The 18,730-nt window shown below is 39.1% G+C and overlaps 1 protein-coding gene across 1 annotated transcript in view; it reads right to left on the reverse strand.

The window, feature by feature from the left end:
* Positions 1 to 18,730, reverse strand: part of spata17 (spermatogenesis associated 17) — a 90,782-nt gene that overhangs the window by 41,788 nt on the left and 30,264 nt on the right. The window contains exons 5-6 of the mRNA XM_060932895.1: positions 16,505 to 16,608; positions 6,749 to 6,872 (exon numbers count right to left, since the gene is read on the reverse strand). Coding sequence (XP_060788878.1) covers positions 6,749 to 6,872; positions 16,505 to 16,608 — 228 coding nt within the window. The remainder of the gene's footprint in view (positions 1 to 6,748; positions 6,873 to 16,504; positions 16,609 to 18,730) is intronic.

The raw sequence follows: 18,730 nt of genomic DNA on the forward strand, positions 1-18,730 counted from the left end.
AATGTCTAGCTCTTTATCCCAGGCATCCTTCACATATTCTGCATGTTTGTGCCACTATACCTGCTAACATCAATTGCTAATGGACCATTTTTGAGTCTTTTTTTTTTTTTCATGATGCTGAGGATGCTGTTGAGGCGGTACACTGCAAACTCCCAACTTGCCGCAGTCTTCCAGAAAAAGAGCAATGATTTTGACCCTCATACTGAGCAACTACATCTATGTCAGCACAGCCACTTTTGTCCAGCAGAATTTTCTCTGGTTAACGATGAACCGTTGGAGACCCATTCATTTCCCTCAGACAAGGTCAGACTGTGGGAACAGAAGTTGCCTAGCACACACACGCAGCGTGCAAGTGACTAAGAGAAAGTGCGCGAGAGAGAACGCACGTGAGAGAGAGAGTGCTTCTCTGAAAGATACTAATGCCATTCTTGCTTTATCGTGGGTTGAGCTCGAGGTCTGTGACCTTCTCGATAGATTTTAACGTGTTGTGCTGAATAATGCGCACGTGAAACGTGTTTAAGTGAAATGTTTACAGCACCCTGTTCCTGGAAATCTATCACTGTACAGAATTCCGTTCCAGACCTAATGATCCGGAGCTGACGTGGCTAATGAGGTACACTAATGAGGTGCAGCAGATGTGCTGGATTAAGGTATAGGAATGTAGATTTCTTGAACAGGGCTGTGATCACTGGTTTAAAGCAGGCAGTATGTCTACAAACACTATAACCAACGATGGTGATTCTCAGAGTGAGAGGACCCACTCGACAGCTGCCCGGCCCTTTCCCCATTTCAACCCCTTATCCTGCTGCTTCCACACATCTGTTCTCAATTTGCCATTAGCTGATACGTTTTATTACTTCATTTCTGCACACTGACTGCTCTGCTAGTTCCAGTAGCATCTCCTTGCCCTAATGACAATGGCGTCGTGACAGCGATGTAACCCTGCTGAGAAGATGATCATGGATGCCACAGAAAAACAGAAATTATTTAAAGGCCATGGGAAAGTGTAAAGCCAACTCACACTAAATCACCCAGCCTGTGGATCTTCTTAAAATGGACCGGTTAGCATTAGAGAGAGAAAAAAAACAAGATCAGCTGTGAGCTACTGCTCACTTACGCATGGGAGCGTTTGCCAAACTAGAGCGTGATGTAATATTGCGCATGAGCATAAAATTGGTTGGCAAGAACCATTCACAATAGCTGACAAAATTGCATCATCACCTAGTTTTCGTGGCGATTTATCGCTGTATGCAAGTTCGTTGCCAACTGATGCTAAGCAAAGATATGCAGCAAAGCTTCTCTACAACAGTGGCACCAAAGTTTGCCTGATCCTTACGCAGTTACAGACGAATGGGACCCAAATCCAAGCACCTGGCCTGACCTGACCTTCGGCGATATCTACCTGTATTTGACTGACACGCCTTCAATATACACAAAAGAATCAATGAAAGCCTACAAGTCTCTTGATGCATACAAGTGTTAATTATTCAGCTGTTTTACTGAAATACTCGTTTATATTTGCTTTTTGTGCCTAATAATAAAAAGACAAAGATTAAATAGGCACAATATAATCTTTGAAAAACAAGTTAATGTTGTTGCTTCACACGCACACACCAAAGATATACAGTACAGTACTAAACTTCAGCAAGTTCTACATTTAGAATGCACAAGCAGTGTTTTAAATCCAGGCTATGCTATTTATCTTCAAATACATATCATGAAAAGTTCGACCAATCTCATCTCATTATCTCTAGCCGCTTTATCCTGTTCGACAGGGTCGCAGGCAAGCTGGAGCCTATCCCAGCTGACTACGGGCGAAAGGCGGGGTACACCCTGGACAAGTCGCCAGGTCATCACAGGGCTGACACATACACAACCATTCACACTCACACCTACGGTCAATTTAGAGTCACCAGTTAACCTAACCTGCATGTCTTTGGACTGTGGGGGAAACCGGAGCACCCGGAGGAAACCCACGCGGACACGGGGAGAACATGCAAACTCCGCACAGAAAGGCCCTCGCCGGCCACGGGGCTCGAACCCGGACCTTCTTGCTATGAGGTGACAGCGCTAACCACTACACCACCGTGCTGCCCCCGACCAATCTTCTAATGTCAAATATTTATCCTGCAAAAAGTACATAAATTTGCCGCGAGTGCGTTTGCGGAAATCGTACTCATGTGTACTGCATACAAATCAGCTATTTGTGCATTTTTACTCATCTTTTGGTGGCTATCTAAGCATTGTCATAAAACAACAAATTATTTCTGATGAGGAAATTTTATCTAACATCATAATATTAAACTGCAAAACAAAATAATAAAAAATCATGTGTCTTACCAGATAAAAGTGTTGAAAGCAAACACGGTCGTTGTCGGTAGGTTCCCACTTGTCACGCTTAAATGCTGCGATCCAAAGCTTTTGGCGAGCTTCAGGTTTTTTTGGAATACGGTAAAAGCTCTTGGGATCATTCTTATCAAATCTGCATGCACAGCCGATAACACAACATGACACTACTATAATTAATTAATGACCCGATAACTCTGATCAGCCATTTATAAATAGCCTCTTGCCAACCAAAATATCACGTGACCATTTCGTGACGTCATGGCGAACGCTCCCATACCCCTGCTCTCGCTTATATCAGAATGCAAGCAATTGAAGAAATAGGACACTTATTATGAATGTTGACGTAAACAAATAATTAACCCTGAAACAAGGACGTAAAGAGCAGTGTCCTCCCCAGAGATTTCAAATAGCATCCTGGTAAACTGTCATTTTGAAATGGCATTTTGCTTCTTGAAATAGCGTCACAGTCCACCCTATACAGTACCAGTCAAAAGTTTGGAAACATCTTCAAATTGATGTTTTTTTTTTCCTACATTGTAGAACAATACTGAACTCATCAAAACTATGAAATAACATTATGGAACATATGGAATTATACAGTACCGTTCAAAAGTTTGGGGTCACTTTGAAATGTCCTTATTTTTGAAAGAAAAGCACTGTTCTTTTCAATGAAGATCACTTTAAACTAATCAGAAATACACTCTATACATTGCTAATGTGGTAAATGACTATTCTAGCTGCAAATGTCTGGCTTTTGGTGCAATATCTCCATAGGTGTATAGAGGCCCATTTCCAGCAACTATCACTCCAGTGTTCTAATGGTACAATGTGTTTGCTCATTGCCTCAGAAGGCTAACGGATGATTAGAAAACCCTTGTACAATCATGTTAGCACAGCTGAAAACAGTTTAGCTCTTTAGAGAAGCTATAAAACTGACCTTCCTTTGAGCAGATTGAGTTTCTGGAGCATCACATTTGTGGGGTCGATTAAATGCTCAAAATGGCCAGAAAAATGTCTTGACTATATTTTCTATTCATTTTACAACTTATGGTGGTAAATAAAAGTGTGACTTTTCATGGAAAACACTAAATTGTCTGGGTGACCCCAAACTTTTGAACGGTAGTGTATGGTAAACAAAAAAGTGTTAAAAAAAACAACATGTCTCATCTTTTAGATTCTTCAAAGTCGTCACTATTTACCTTGATAACAGCTTTGCACACTACTGGCATTATCTGAACCAGCTTCATGAGGTAGTCACCTGGAATGCTTCTCAATTAACAGGTGTGTCTTGTCAAAAATGGAATTTCTTGCCTTCTTAATGCATTTGACACCATCAACCAGTAAAGAGTAAATAATAAAAATACAGTAAACAGCCCTGTTCGACAACTGTAGTAATCCATATTATGTCAAGAACCACTCAACTAAGTAAAGAGAAATAACAGTCAGTCATTACTTTAAGACACAAAGTGTCTTTTAGTTAATTCAAATAAAGAAAAAAACATTGAATTTGAAGGTATTTCCAAACTTTTGACTGGTACTGTATGTTTCGTAAATACATTCAGTCGGTAAACAGGAAGTCGATGTGCGACAGACCTGAAAACGGTATACACGGTATAGAACCCCAAGCTGAAGTTTAATACCAAGTAACTATGATTTGTACTTGCTGAGAAAAGTGTTACGAATTTTTTTAAATCCACGCTATATGTTTCGTGAATACATTCAGTCACTAAACAGGAAGTCGCTGTGCAACAGACCTGAAAACGGTGTACATGGTATAGAACCCCAAGCTGAAATTCCCTACCAAATATCAAGCAGTTGTGATTTGTAGTTGCTGAGAAAAGTGTAACGAAAATTTTGTAAATCCATACTATATGTTTTGTAAATGCATTCAGTCGGTAAACAGGAAGTCAATGTGTGACAGACCTGAAAACGGTATACACAGTATAGAACCCCAAGCTGAAGTTTAGTACCAAGTAACTATGATTTGTACTTGCTGAGAAAAGTGTTACGAATTTTTTTAAATCCACGCTATATGTTTCGTGAATACATTCAGTCACTAAACAGGAAGTTGATGTGCAACAGACCTGAAAACGGTGTACATGGTATAGAACCCCAAGCTGAAATTCCCTACCAAATATCAAGCAGTTGTGATTTGTAGTTGCTGAGAAAAGTGTAACGAAAATGTTGTAAATCCATACTATATGTTTTGTAAATGCATTCAGTCGGTAAACAGGAAGTCGATGTGTGACAGACCTGAAAATGGTATACACGGTATAGAACCCCAAGCTGAAGCTCGGTACCAAATATCAAGCAGCTGTGATTTGTAGTTGCTTAGAAATGTGTTACGAAAATTTTGTAAATCCATTTTGTAAATGCATTCAGTCGGTAAACAGGAAGTCGATGTGCGATAGACCTGAAAACGGTTTACACAGTATAGAACCCCAAGCTGAAGTTTGGTACCAAGTACCAAGTGGCTATGATTTGTGGTTGCTGAGAAAAAGGGTGTTTTGGACGGATGGAAATATGAATGGATGGACGGGCAGACAGAGGTAAACCAGTATACCCCTGTATAATAAATAACAAACAAACAAAATTGCATCCCTCTCGGTTCGTGTGACTTGGTTCTTCTATTTTATACTGTAGCTGTTGTGATCTTAACTACAGAACAGAATTCAGTGTGTGATTCATGGTTTTCCTGCTAAAAACACTACAACATGCCCTAAATGTTCCAGCCTGAGTCGATGTGATCAGTTCTCATTACTCGCAAACTTTTTCATCTGCAGTTTACATGCTCTTATTAACACACATTTTCTTTCCTACAGCTTGAAAAATTCAGACACGCCCCTGAAGCCGTTTGCTCTGATAAGTTTGCTGTGACATCGTGAATTGGGTAAAAAGGGGTCACACAACCTCGAAATGATCATACTGACTATTCACAGTGAGAACCATTATTTCAAATGGAAAAAAAGAGAGAACGGAAAAGAAAACCAAAACCCCAGAACAAAAAATATACCTGGGGGGAAAAACAAAAGAAACTGCCAGAGAAACTCTCCAACTCTAATGCTGGAGTAAAAGAAACAGGTAAATATTTAACATGTATTGAAACACTTAAGGGTTGTTTTACAATCAGGGTACAAAGTTTGTGTCACAGGGGTCCAAAATTCAAATTGATTCAAACTGGTTCTCATCTCATCTCATCTCATCTCATCTCATCTCATCTCATTATCTCTAGCCGCTTTATCCTTCTACAGGGTCGCAGGCAAGCTGGAGCCTATCCCAGCTGACTACGGGCGAAAGGCGGGGTACACCCTGGACAAATCGCCAGGCAAACTGGTTCTCGTACCAGTTTTTAAGTGAAGGACAAGTTAAAGAACAGATTTCAGGTAATTTTTTGACATATGTGTATGGTAGTTTTGTGTAATCTGCTATAAGATGGGAGAAACAAATGAAGTGATTCTCGGAGAGGACTTTTTTTTGACAATTCAGAATCCACTACTTCCAGAGTGCTTTTAAATATAAGGCTGTAAGCTTTGTGTTAGCTGTCTCTAATATTTATGTCCCAATATCTTGACCACATTTTAGGATGAAAATAATCATTTTAGATACGTTATTTTATATTGAAAAATTAGCTGTCTCGGAGAGGACATTTTTTTGACACAATTACATACTAATTTGATCAAAATAGTCTGAAAACTTACTGGCATTCAACATTAAAACTTAACTATGTTTCCAATGATATGGAACTAAATATGTGTTTTATGGTATAAAGAATGATTTAAGTGCATCCCTTTTGGAGCTACCTGTGGTCAAAAAAGCACTTTTTCTAAATGACACGAGTAATTTTGCTAAATATGACATATATTGCCATACATTCACCAAAAATAACGTTATCACCACATTTTTTTTTTTGCATGGTAAATAGAGCTATCACAGGGCTACAATAAACAACCAAGTTTATTTGGTCAAGCCTTTTGATATTGAAGATAATAAGTGTTAAATGTGATTTTTAGCTTGCGGACCCTGATTGTAAAACAACCCTTAATGCACTTAAACACTATTTTTCCCTTGTGTTCTGAACATATTAAATCTAACACAGTAAATATTGTCCAGGTTTCTTGCTTTCATGATTTAAAAGTATTAAAAGAATGTTTGTGAGTTTGTCCTAAACTGCCTGGCTGAGTTTTGATAAAATTACGAATGAAATATTCCTCAGTCCTGATCTGAGTTCCTTCACCTTCGAACATGATGGCATCATCTGATACGCTTCAGGAACATGATCACCAAAACACAATTCATGCCTTTTCTATTTCACTCTCAAGAGTCCTGGTTGTCAATTACTGCAAACATTACTGCTGAACAGATTTGTGTGCATGCGTGCGTGCGTGTGCGTGGTGCTGACCTGTTTGGTGCTGAGAAGAAAGTGAAATCGTTGAGCTTGCATGTTTTTCTCCTGCTCCTCTCTCTCCATTACAATGCGCGCTTGTTCTCTTTGCTGGTACTCTGCTAATTCCTCGAGTTCTCTCCTAAAAACAAAACAACACCGAAAACACAGAAAAAATACATGAAAAGAATTTAGAATTAGACTTTATACGAAAATAAAACAATTTCAATGCAAATGAAAAAAACAAAACAAAATAATATTCCTAATTTTTATGTCATGTCTGCAAAATGTAAAATTGCAAGAAATGCGAAATTATTTTAGAAAGAATATAGACAAAAGAATATTCACAAAAGTGATGTGTGTTTGTGTTAAATTATACATACAGCAGTTTGGTAATATAGTGGCATAGAACACATACGACATACAGTATAGAAGAAAACCTGCTGACTGTTGGATTGTAATCTCACGAGAGAGAGAGAGATGATCACAACAATGTTTTAGTGCCACACCTGGTGTAAATATGCAAATAAATCACAAAATAAAAAGTGTAAAGTAATATGAGTTATATTTACAGAAAGAAAGAAAGAAAGAAAGAAAGAAAGAAAGAATAGTGAGAGGGAACGCAAACAGAAGGAAAGGATGGTCAGGAAAAAGAAATGGAGAAGAGTATGAGAGAATGAGGGAAAAAATGAGAGAGAGAGAGAGAGAGAGAGAGAGAGAGAGAGAGAGAGATGATCACAACGTTTTAGTGCCACATCAGGTGTAAATATGCAAATAAATCACAAAATAAAAAGTGTAAAGTAAAATGAGTTCTATTTACAGAAAGGAAGAGAGAGGGAGAGAGAGGGAAAGAAAACAGAAGGAAAGGATGGTCAGGAAGAAGAAACAGAGAATATTATGAGAGAATGGAGGGAAAAAATTGAGAGAGAGAGAGAGAGAGAGAGAGAGAGAGAGAGAGAGAGAGAGACTGAGAGAGATGATCACGACAATGTTTTAGTGCCACATCTGGTGTAAATATGCAAATAAAACAAAATAAAAAAAAGTGTAAAGTTACACGAGTTACATTTACAGAAAGAAAGAAAGAAAGAAAGAAAGAAAGAAAGAAAGAAAGAAAGAAAGAAAGAAAGAATAGTGAGAGGGAACGCAAACAGAAGGAAAGGATGGTCAGGAAAAAGAAATGGAGAAGAGTATGAGAGAATGAGGGAAAAAATGAGAGAGAGAGAGAGAGAGAGAGAGAGAGAGAGAGAGAGAGAGAGATGATCACAACAATGTTTTAGTGCCACATCAGGTAAATATGCAAATAAATCACAAAATAAAAAGTGTAAAGTAAAATGAGTTCGATTTACAGAAAGAAAGAAAGGAAGAGAGAGAGAGAGAGAGAGGGAAAGAAAACAGAAGGAAAGGATGGTCAGGAAGAAGAAACAGAATATTATGAGAGAATGGAGGGAAAAAATTGAGAGAGAGAGAGAGATGATCACGACAATGTTTTAGTGCCACATCTGGTGTAAATATGCAAATAAAACAAAATAAAAAGTGTAAAGTAAAATGAGTTCTATTTACAGAAAGAAAGAAAGAAAGAAAGAAAGAAAGAAAGAAAGAAAGAAAGAAAGAAAGAGAGTGAGAGGGAAAGAAAACAGAAGGAAAGGATGGTCAGGAAGAAGAAACAGAATATTATGAGAGAATGGAGGGAAAAAATTGAGAGAGAGAGAGAGAGAGAGAGAGAGAGAGAGAGAGAGATGATCACGACAATGTTTTAGTGCCACATCTGGTGTAAATATGCAAATAAATCACAAAATAAAAAAGTGTAAAGTAACACGAGTTACATTTACAGAAAGAAAGAAAGAAAGAAAGAAAGAAAGAAAGAAAGAAAGAAAGAAAGAAAGAATAGTGAGAGGGAAAGAAAACAGAAGGAAATGATGGTCAGGAAGAAGAAATAGAGAATGGAGGGAAAAAAATTTAGAAAGAGAGAGAGTGAGGGAGCGAGCAAGCAGTCGTTCAGCAGCCTCCTCCCCAAGCTCTCACTTTTCAGTGATCATTCCCTTTTCCATGCGATTACAGAACTGAGGATATTGACACTTAAACATCACCACTTTTGCAGAAGCCCTTCTCTCCGAGCACGAGATTAAATTACAACATGAAATCTGTAGAACACGCGCCGTAGTCTGCAGGAGAGAGACTTCTGTACTAATGGGAAGAGAAGTTCGTGTCATCTCATTCACAACATTCTACCTACAGCAGCCTCTGTTCATTCTTCACAATACTCATAATACTGGGTAAAGTACAGATTTAATAATAATAATAATAATAATAATAATAATAATAATAATAATAATTGATGTAGTGGCGATCTGAAGTTTAAAACCCAGTTCCCTTGCATGTGTTTGGTCCTCCAGCGGGTGTGACCTTCCTGACCCATATCTCACACTTATTATTAATTGCACTGTAGTGGACAAAAGCCAAACAGATTTGTAACCGTAGAGGGGATCTCAATCTGTGTCTGAGGAAGGCGATGGGGAAACATATAAAGCTCATTAGTGCTGATGGACCAGTGGGGAGACACGGGAGCGGCTCACACACATGACCTTTGTGTGTCCTTACACCACAACACATGCGTACACCACACACACTTCTAACTCCGAACAAATGTGTGGAACGTCTGCTGATCCTGAAACGTTACACCAAGCAATTTTCACAAACATTCCTCCTCTCCATTCCACAGCTCATGAACTGTTAACCCTTAAATCTCGAACCCTGTGTGAAGTTTCTGTCTGTCTGTGATTCCGTGAGGACGTTAAATGTTTCATAAATTAAACAACATTTTTGCATTCCAGACTCATTAATTATTTCTTCGTTACTGTGGCACTTAAACACTGTGCAAATGTTTGCAGTGCATTAAGTAAAGGAAGGCCGTTTCCCGCATGCCCTTGAAAGGTACACAAGAGTCACAAAAGTAGCCTGACATCCATTCAGCAGTCCATCAATCCTCCCTCCCTCCCTACGCTGCTGAAGAGTTAAACACTCGCCGTGATCCAACATTGTGGAGAGACATTCCTCTGATTATGGCTGTAATAATTACCCAGCTGTTTATTACAGATAGAGAAATAATTCATGCAGGAAACAGGCCACGGTGGCAACGACACTCCGCATTCAGTAAATATGCAAGACGCTCACGTCTAATGGCTCAAGCCCACAGGAAGCCTTTATTAAGCAGCGCAACTTTAAGTGTCTTCTTGACAAATGATGAATTGTTATATTGCACAAACTCTTGCTGTGGAATTGCTTCGGTGAACTCGGGCCTTGACTTCATTAAGATCTGCAGGAGGGGACGGCATGACGGGGATGGACACTGCAACATCACGGCTCCTGCCATCAAACCTCAGCCAACGAACAGACAAGGATGAGTCATTTGTTTTGCTGTTGTTGGTTGAGATCATTTTTTGAGATCAGCTTTCATTGTTGACAGAGAGAGAGAGAGAGGGAGAGAGAGAACAGACAGAGAGGAAGAGAGAACAGAGAGAGAGAGAGAGAACAGAGAGTGCGCACGAGACAGACAGAGGGAGAGAGAACAGAGAGGGAGAGAGGAAGAGAGAACAGAGAGAGCACGAGAGAGAACAGAAAGAGAGAGGAAGAGGGAACAAAGAGAGCGAGAGAGATAGAGAAAGACAGAACAGAGAGAGAACAGAGAGTGCGCACGAGAGAGAGAGAGGAAGAGAGAACAGAGAGAGCACAAGAGAGAGAGGAAGAGAGAACAAAGAGAGCAAGAGAGAGAGAGAGAGGAAGAGAGAACAGAGAGAGAGGAAGAGCGAGAGAGAGAACAGAGAGAGAGAGACAGACACACAGGAAGAGAGAACAGAGAGAGAGAGAGAAAGAGGAAGAGAGAGTGAACAGAGAGAGAGATGTAATCTGAGATGTTTATACGTTTTACAGCTGCTCTGTATTGGTTGTATTACTAAAATTTAAATCCATGAGTTTCCACGAAGATAAATGACTCCTCTAAAGTGTGAAAGGTGCAGATTAGTCGTGTGCCAGCTGTTCCTTGCCCATGGGTTCTCGGAAGTGAATGTTACGAAATTAAAAAAATTAGCCCCTCATTTCAGCCAGCTTCTACATTAATAAAGCATGCATGCTTTAGGGCTAAAAATGATACCATCTTTTACTTTTGATAAAAACTTGGAGTCACATGTTAATGTGGCCAATATATTTTGTGGGAAAATATCTTAAGGGTTTTGCTAAAATTAAATGTAAATTTGTTAAGTGCTCCTTGGATCAGTAACTCCAGCTCCAGCCACCAGAGACTCCACTCACTGAGGTGATGCTGCTGCTGGATTTTAATGGGCTTTCTCACCTATGAGTCACTTTCTCTAATGTGTGTGAAAACACCGAGGATTAATTTAAAAAATGGCAGGTCTTTTACAGCGTCCCATCGTATTTGATGAAAAGTTTGGAACATACGAGCCGGGCTGCTGTATGGACATTCTTAGATATTAGATAATTGTCCAATGTTTGAAAACTGCAGAAGAATCTTTACATACACGATAATAAACACATTATGATCAATATAACAGAGTGAAATGTCTAACTGATGTATCAGCAGCATTTCTGCAGTTTTCTCCTTTTCTCATCTGAGTAAAAGGAGTTTTTATGTTTTGCTCTACTCACGCTATAAAACATGTCGATGTATGTACAACCCCGATTCCAAAAAAGTTGGGACAAAGTACAAATTGTAAATAAAAACGGAATGCAATAATTTACAAATCTCAAAAACTGATATTGTATTCACAATAGAACATAGACAACATATCAAATGTCGAAAGTGAGACATTTTGAAATTTCATACCAAATATTGGCTCATTTGAAATTTCATGACAGCAACACATCTCAAAAAAGTTGGGACAGGGGCAATAAGAGGCTGGAAAAGTTAAAGGTACAAAAAAGGAACAGCTGGAGGACCAAATTGCAACTCATTAGGTCAATTGGCAATAGGTCATTAACATGACTGGGTATAAAAAGAGCATCTTGGAGTGGCAGCGGCTCTCAGAAGTAAAGATGGGAAGAGGATCACCAATCCCCCTAATTCTGTGCCGACAAATAGTGGAGCAATATCAGAAAGGAGTTCAACAGTGTAAAACTGCAAAGAGTTTGAACATATCATCATCTACAGTGCATAAAATCATCAAAAGATTCAGAGAATCTGGAAGAATCTCTGTGCGTAAGGGTCAAAGCCGGAAAACCATACTGGGTGCCCGTGATCTTCGGGCCCTTAGATGGCACTGCATCACATACAGGCATGCTTCTGTATTGGAAATCTCAAAATGGGCTCAGGAATATTTCCAGAGAACATTATCTGTGAACACAATTCACCGTGCCATCCGCCGTTGCCAGCTAAAACTCTATAGTTCAAAGAAGAAGCCGTATCTAAACATGATCCAGAAGCGCAGACGTCTTCTCTGGGCCAAGGCTCATTTAAAATGGACTGTGGCAAAGTGGAAAACTGTTCTGTGGTCAGACAAATCAAAATTTGAAGTTCTTTATGGAAATCAGGGACGCCGTGTCATTTGGACTAAAGCGGAGAAGGACGACCCAAGTTGTTATCAGCGCTCAGTTCAGAAGCCTGCATCTCTGATGGTATGGGGTTGCATTAGTGCGTGTGGCATGGGCAGCTTACACATCTGGAAAGACACCATCAATGCTGAAAGGTATATCCAGGTTCTAGAGCAACATATGCTCCCATCCAGATGACGTCTCTTTCAGGGAAGACCTTGCATTTTCCAACATGACAATGCCAAACCACATACTGCATCAATTACAGCATCATGGCTGCGTAGAAGAAGGGTCCGGGTACTGAACTGGCCAGCCTGCAGTCCAGCAGCCGGTTTCACTAAAGTAGTTTAGACTGGTCTATGGGTTAAGATTGGTCTTAAGTTTCTTTATAGACCAGTCTAATGCAAGTAAGACAGTTTCACAAAAGTTAAGACTAATTTTTTAAGTCTAATTTTAGGCTTAAAAAGTAAGACACCCTCCCCCCAGTCTAATATGGGTCTAAGGGCTATATCACCATGGTAATAACTGTGTGTGTGTGTGTGTGGTGTTGTTGTTGTTGTTATTATTATTATTATAGTGTTGTTCTTGTTATTGTGTTCTTGTTATTATTACTATTGTTATTATTATTACTATTGTTACTATTATTACTGGACATACTTTCTTAAATGAATAAAATTTAATTAAAAAAAAAAAAAACAGTCAAGCCATAAGTGCCATCAATGTCAATAACTACAAGAAAGCTTGAAATGTTAAGGCAGTGAAGTGCAAGTATGTAATACACAAATTTAGGCTATTATAATCTAACTATAAAGTATTCAATAAAGAACAAACAGTGTAATGCCAGCTTATTCATTTTATTACTTATAAATAATATAAATATATCAATTCATTTATGCATATAATTACATCACCACTCATCACTTATCTCTCTCTCTCATACACACACACACACACACACACACACACTACTACTACATCACTCCTCCATCTGCGCGAGTCTCTTCAATTTAAGTTGCAGTCGCTCCAAAAGGAAAGACTGCAACTTAAATTGAAGAGACTCGCGCAGATGGAGGAGTGATGTAGATAATAACGGCGACTCGCCTCCGTAGATCTCTATCACCATTTCGGTGGTGACTTTTAGTTTCTTTGCTTTCCCTCCTCCCGTTGGGGGTCCCGTTTTCCGCTTGTATATTTCCTTTTTTGCTTCTGGCACCATATTTTTAAACCTCTTCTGCACAGCTGACACGTCTCGTACCGCAGCGGGGTTAACGCTGTTCACCGCATCGGTGATTTTTTTTCCACACGTCATGTTTCTTTTTGTTGGTACACTCCTCATTGAATTTCCCCAACAAAACCCCTTTGTAGGAATTAAATTCTTCAAGAATGGCTAAATTCTCTGAGTGCGTGAACGGCACTGACCGGTTGCTGTCCGCCATTTTTTTTTTTTTTTTTGAAAAGAGTCTTAAATTACCAACAATCCTTTGCGGCATAGTACGACTTAAGATAGTCAGAGTCTTAACTGCTTTGTGCAACAGTTTTTGTTAGACGTCTATGCTAAGTCCGACTATACCCTCTGTCTAAGTTATAGTCATAGTCTATCTTAGTGAAACCGGCTCCAGATCTTTCACCCATAGAAAACATTTGGCGTATCATAAAACGGAAGATACGACAAAAAATACCTAAGACAGTTGAGCAGCTAGAATCCTACATTAGACAAGAATGGGTTAACATTCCTATCCCTAAACTTGAGCAACTTGTCTCCTCAGTCCCCAGACGTTTACAGACTGTTGTAAAGAGAAAAGGGGATGCCTCACAGTGGTAAACATGGCCTTGTCCCAACTTTTTTGAGATGTGTTGTTGTCACGAAATTTAAAAATCACCTAATTTTTCTCTTTAAATGATACATTTTCTCAGTTTAAACATTTGATATGTCATCTATGTTCTATTCTGAATAAAATATGGAATTCTGAAACTTCCACATCATTGCATTCCATTTTTATTTACAATTTGTACAATTTGTACTTTTTTGGAATCGGGGTTGTAAATATCTGTTCATGTGCTAAATGATTTCAGTGATTTTGTCAATCACACAGTGGCTGATCCATCGCCCCTGACAGGTCTCTCTCACACACACACACACACACACACACACACACACACACACACACACACACGACTCTAATTCATGGAACTCTCGCAACCAAATCAATTATTCACAAGTTTATTAATGTTTTCACTGAACACAAGGCAAATGTCTGAAACCACCAGTGACCCTTTTATTCTCTCTCTCTCTCTCCTTCCCTCCTCTCTCTCTCCCTCTGTTCTCTCTCATTCTTCCCCCACCTTTATTTTATAACTTTATCACTACATTATCAAGCCAGTACAAGAACATTTTCAATTTTGAACATTAGTTTTCCAGCACAAAATTAAACGTAGCAGAAAAATGTTTGCATGTCAGTACAGAAAGCAGCAGATTATATAAGACACACTTTTCAGACAAAAATCATAACGAAGGCTGCTGAACTGAGACACGAGTGTGACAGTCAAAGTGTCCAGAAGAACTGGGGCTGCTTCTGCAAGACGCTCAGTAAAACCTACAGCTCATTTCCTTATAAAACTGCACCCAGTGTACCTGAGACGATACTCAACCAAATATCGGCTTTGTTTAGTTTATTACTGTTTACTGCACTTTGTAGTATTTTTATGTAGAAACACACACACACACACACATACAAATATAAAATTATACATACAAGGTCAAAAATATACACACAGCACACCTCATGTTTGGGTAAAATGTCTCTTCACAAGATTCACCTTGACCAAACATTTTTTGTTTACTATGAACAAGCTTCTGGCAGAATTCTGGTTGGATATTTCACGACTCTTCATGGTAGAATTAGTAGAGTTCAATTAACTTAATTTTTTTTTCTTGCCATGGACTCGACTTATAAGCACAGTCCATATATTTCCAATAGAGTTGAAGTCAGGACTTGTTTTAAGCTTAATGTTAGCCTGCTTTATCCTCCACAACCAGCTCTGATGCGTGTTTGGGTTCATTGTCCTGTTGTAACTCCCAAGTTGTGTTCAAGTTTCTGATGGTTTATGCTGAAGAATTCTGAGGTAGTCCTCCTTCTTCATTATTCCATCCACATTCTGCAGTGAACCAGTTCCACTGACAGCAAAATAGTCCCAGAGCATGATGATCCTACCACCACCACCGGCTGGTACAGTGTTCCTCTGTACATGGTGGTCATTGTGGCCAAACAACTCAATCTTTGTCTCATCTGACCATACAGCTTTCCTCCAGAAGGCTTTTTTTTGTCTTGTCTGTGTGGTCAGCTTCAAACTTTAGTTAAGCTTGAAGGTGTCAATTTTGGAGCAGGGGGTAATTTCTTGGATAGCAGCCTCTTAGTCCATGGTGATATAAAACTCACTGAACTGTAGACAGTGATGCATCAGCTTCCAGTTCACGGCAGGGCTGTGCCATGGTGGTTCCTGACCATCCAAACCAATTTCCTTTCAGCTGAGAGTGACAGTTTGGGTTTTCTTGAAGCAAAGTGGCTTGGCAAAGTGAATACACCTCACAATAACACATGCAATTGTTTGAACTGATCTTGGGATCTGCAGTTGCTTAGAAATTGCTCTAAGAGACATTCCGGAGTTGTGTATATCTGCAATCCTCTTTCTCAGATCTGCACTGAGCTCCTTGGACTTTCCCATTTTACTGTATGTTGGTCAATCCAATGAGTGCTGTAAATAAACCCTTTTTATGAAGGCACAGAGAAGCTACCAGCTGTAGTCAGTCATGATCACTAACAGGAAGTTAAGAGACCTCGGCTTTGGCAAGATAAGAGACATTTTGGAAGTTTCAGCACCTCTTAATTAATAATCTAAGTGAGCGTATGTATAATTTTGACCCTGTGTTGATTTCAGAAAACCCAAAATAAATTAAAACTTCTGTACCAAATTCATGGTTTTTTTCTATTAAAGAAATATGTTGTACAACCATTTCACCACAGAAAAAGAACAGGTCAGAGAAATCATTGAAAGCCCAAATATTGCCATGACATTCATATCCAAGATGACATCCATGTCACTGTATGTAAACTTCTGACCACAACTGTACAGTTGTGTATGTGTGTGTGTGTGTGTGTGTGTGTGTGTGCAAGATAATACAAAATACAGTATCATTCACAGTAAATAATATTCCTTTGCAGTGTTTTCTCCCACCTGACTTGTTCATTCTTCTTTGCCAAATCCTCCAAATATCTCTTGCGTGCGTAGTAATTGTGCACATACTTCCTTGTGTAGAAGCCTCTCCATGTCTTTTGTATCTGTCAAGGACATATTTCATTAGAAATGTCTTTAGCTGACATTTTTTTCAGACTGGATTGTCATATGTGTGTGTAATGCCAGTGTTTTTAATTAAGTACGACACGCCACTGTGTGTTTGGTCGCCTCCTTATTGAGATGAATGTGCTCATTAATAGAAATAATATTATTGACTTTACACTTAAAGAAATGCCATAAACGAAGAAGGTTTAGACATTGCCGTTACACTCGGTTACACAACTAAGTGTGTAGGACTACAGCATTACTCGAACTCTAATGCTGCAGTCCCACGCTGGAGTGGACACGTGTCCTTCAGGATAATTAGGAGATTAAAACAACAGCAGCAGAAAAATAATAAGGCAAAAACAAAACAAAATGAGAATTGGCATTGATCAGCAGTCAATAGATAATTCTAAATAAAGTAATTGCACGTTGCAAATCCAAGTTCTCAGTGACCTTTTAGACGAGTGAAATCGATGATGCGTATTGCTCAATTAGATCTAATACAAATGTGTGCACCCTTATAAACACTGGTTTCTCTTAACAAGCTAACACGTTGGCTTTTGGTACAGAATCGTTGTGAGCAAGGAAACTAGATTGGAAAACGAGCATCGCTATTAATAAATAATAATTGATAAAACTGTGTCTTACAATTACAAAACTCTCCAATAACCAATAAAAATCTACAGCAAACAGCTGTAAACACGGCTAATCATAAACACTGTCTGCTCGGCGTTTTTATGGGATTGGATCATTAATTAATTGATTACTTCCTGATAGACTGACTGATTAATGATGTTCTATGGACTGTATGGACATCAGCATCTGTAATGCTGGAGATAAAATCCTAGCTTTATTTATCAGTAACCATTTAATCCTGATCTCATAAACCTTCAACAAAATAAAGACAATAAAAGTGATCACGCAATCATGTTTAAAAAAACCCATAAATGATCCATTTGATGCGTTCTCTCTCTCTCTCTGTGCGTATATGCACACACACAGATATTCTTCCATTTTTACACCAGCCCCTGATTTCTCCCGTAATATTTTTACACTCCCTTTTCTTCCTAGACATAACAATCTCTTCTTTTACAAGAGCTATAAAACACATCTGCCTTGTTGAGCGGCTTCTGTTTGTGTCTAAGTGGCGACAAGACCTTCGGCCTCACATGCTGGGGCCTCTGGGAAGAGGGCAAGCTCCGTCGCTCCTTTTAGACTCAAGTGAAAAGGATGGACAGAGAGCACAGGTTGAGGGCTCACATTCAACACGCCAGTGGATATATAAACCTTCACTCATTCCTGATTTCTAGTGATTTCTATCATTCCTCAGTGGGGACCTGCCAATAAACTGTGAAGTTTTGGAAGTGTTATAAAGTTTCACTTCAGGAAAAAAAAAAGCTACATGGAACTGTAAAGCTACGATTTCATTGTATATTGATAGCCCTATAAAAGTGCCAATGCATCACCCAAATAAAAAGACGCTATTTTATATGGCTTGGAATATAACATGTGGAACTGATGTAAGTTTCTAATAAAAAGTCTTTAAAAAAAGTTAAAAAAAAAACACCGCACTTTAGCCTGTTTAGACTTAACTGAGTAGCTGTTACTGAACCCTAAATTGTTTGATTCGTAAGAATAAATGTTCTTAAAAAAATATATAAAATTATCAATAAAATTAAGCAGATACATTCTATACATTCTAATGAGATTAATGTGCAGATGATTTAATCAGGCTTGTAGTACTCAAGTCCGACTTGTGCCCTAATTTTATGGACTCGTGACTTGACTTGGACTTGAGCACTGATGACTCGGACTCGTGCACTAACTGCATTTAGACTCGTAAATTGGAGACGAGGACTCTCATCTCATCATCTCATTATCTCTAGCCGCTTTATCCTGTTCTACAGGGTCGCAGGCAAGCTGGAGCCTATCCCAGCTGACTACGGGCGAAAGGCGGGGTACACCCTGGACAAGTCGCCAGGTCATCACAGGGCTGACACATAGACAACCATTCACACTCACATTCACACCTACGGTCAATTTAGAGTCACCAGTTAACCTAACCTGCATGTCTTTGGACTGTGGGGGAAACCGGAGAACCCGGAGGAAACCCATGCGGAC

The sequence above is a fragment of the Neoarius graeffei genome, chromosome 11 (genome assembly GCF_027579695.1).
Source record: "Neoarius graeffei isolate fNeoGra1 chromosome 11, fNeoGra1.pri, whole genome shotgun sequence".
In the NCBI taxonomy this organism is placed as follows: Eukaryota; Metazoa; Chordata; class Actinopteri; order Siluriformes; family Ariidae; genus Neoarius; species Neoarius graeffei.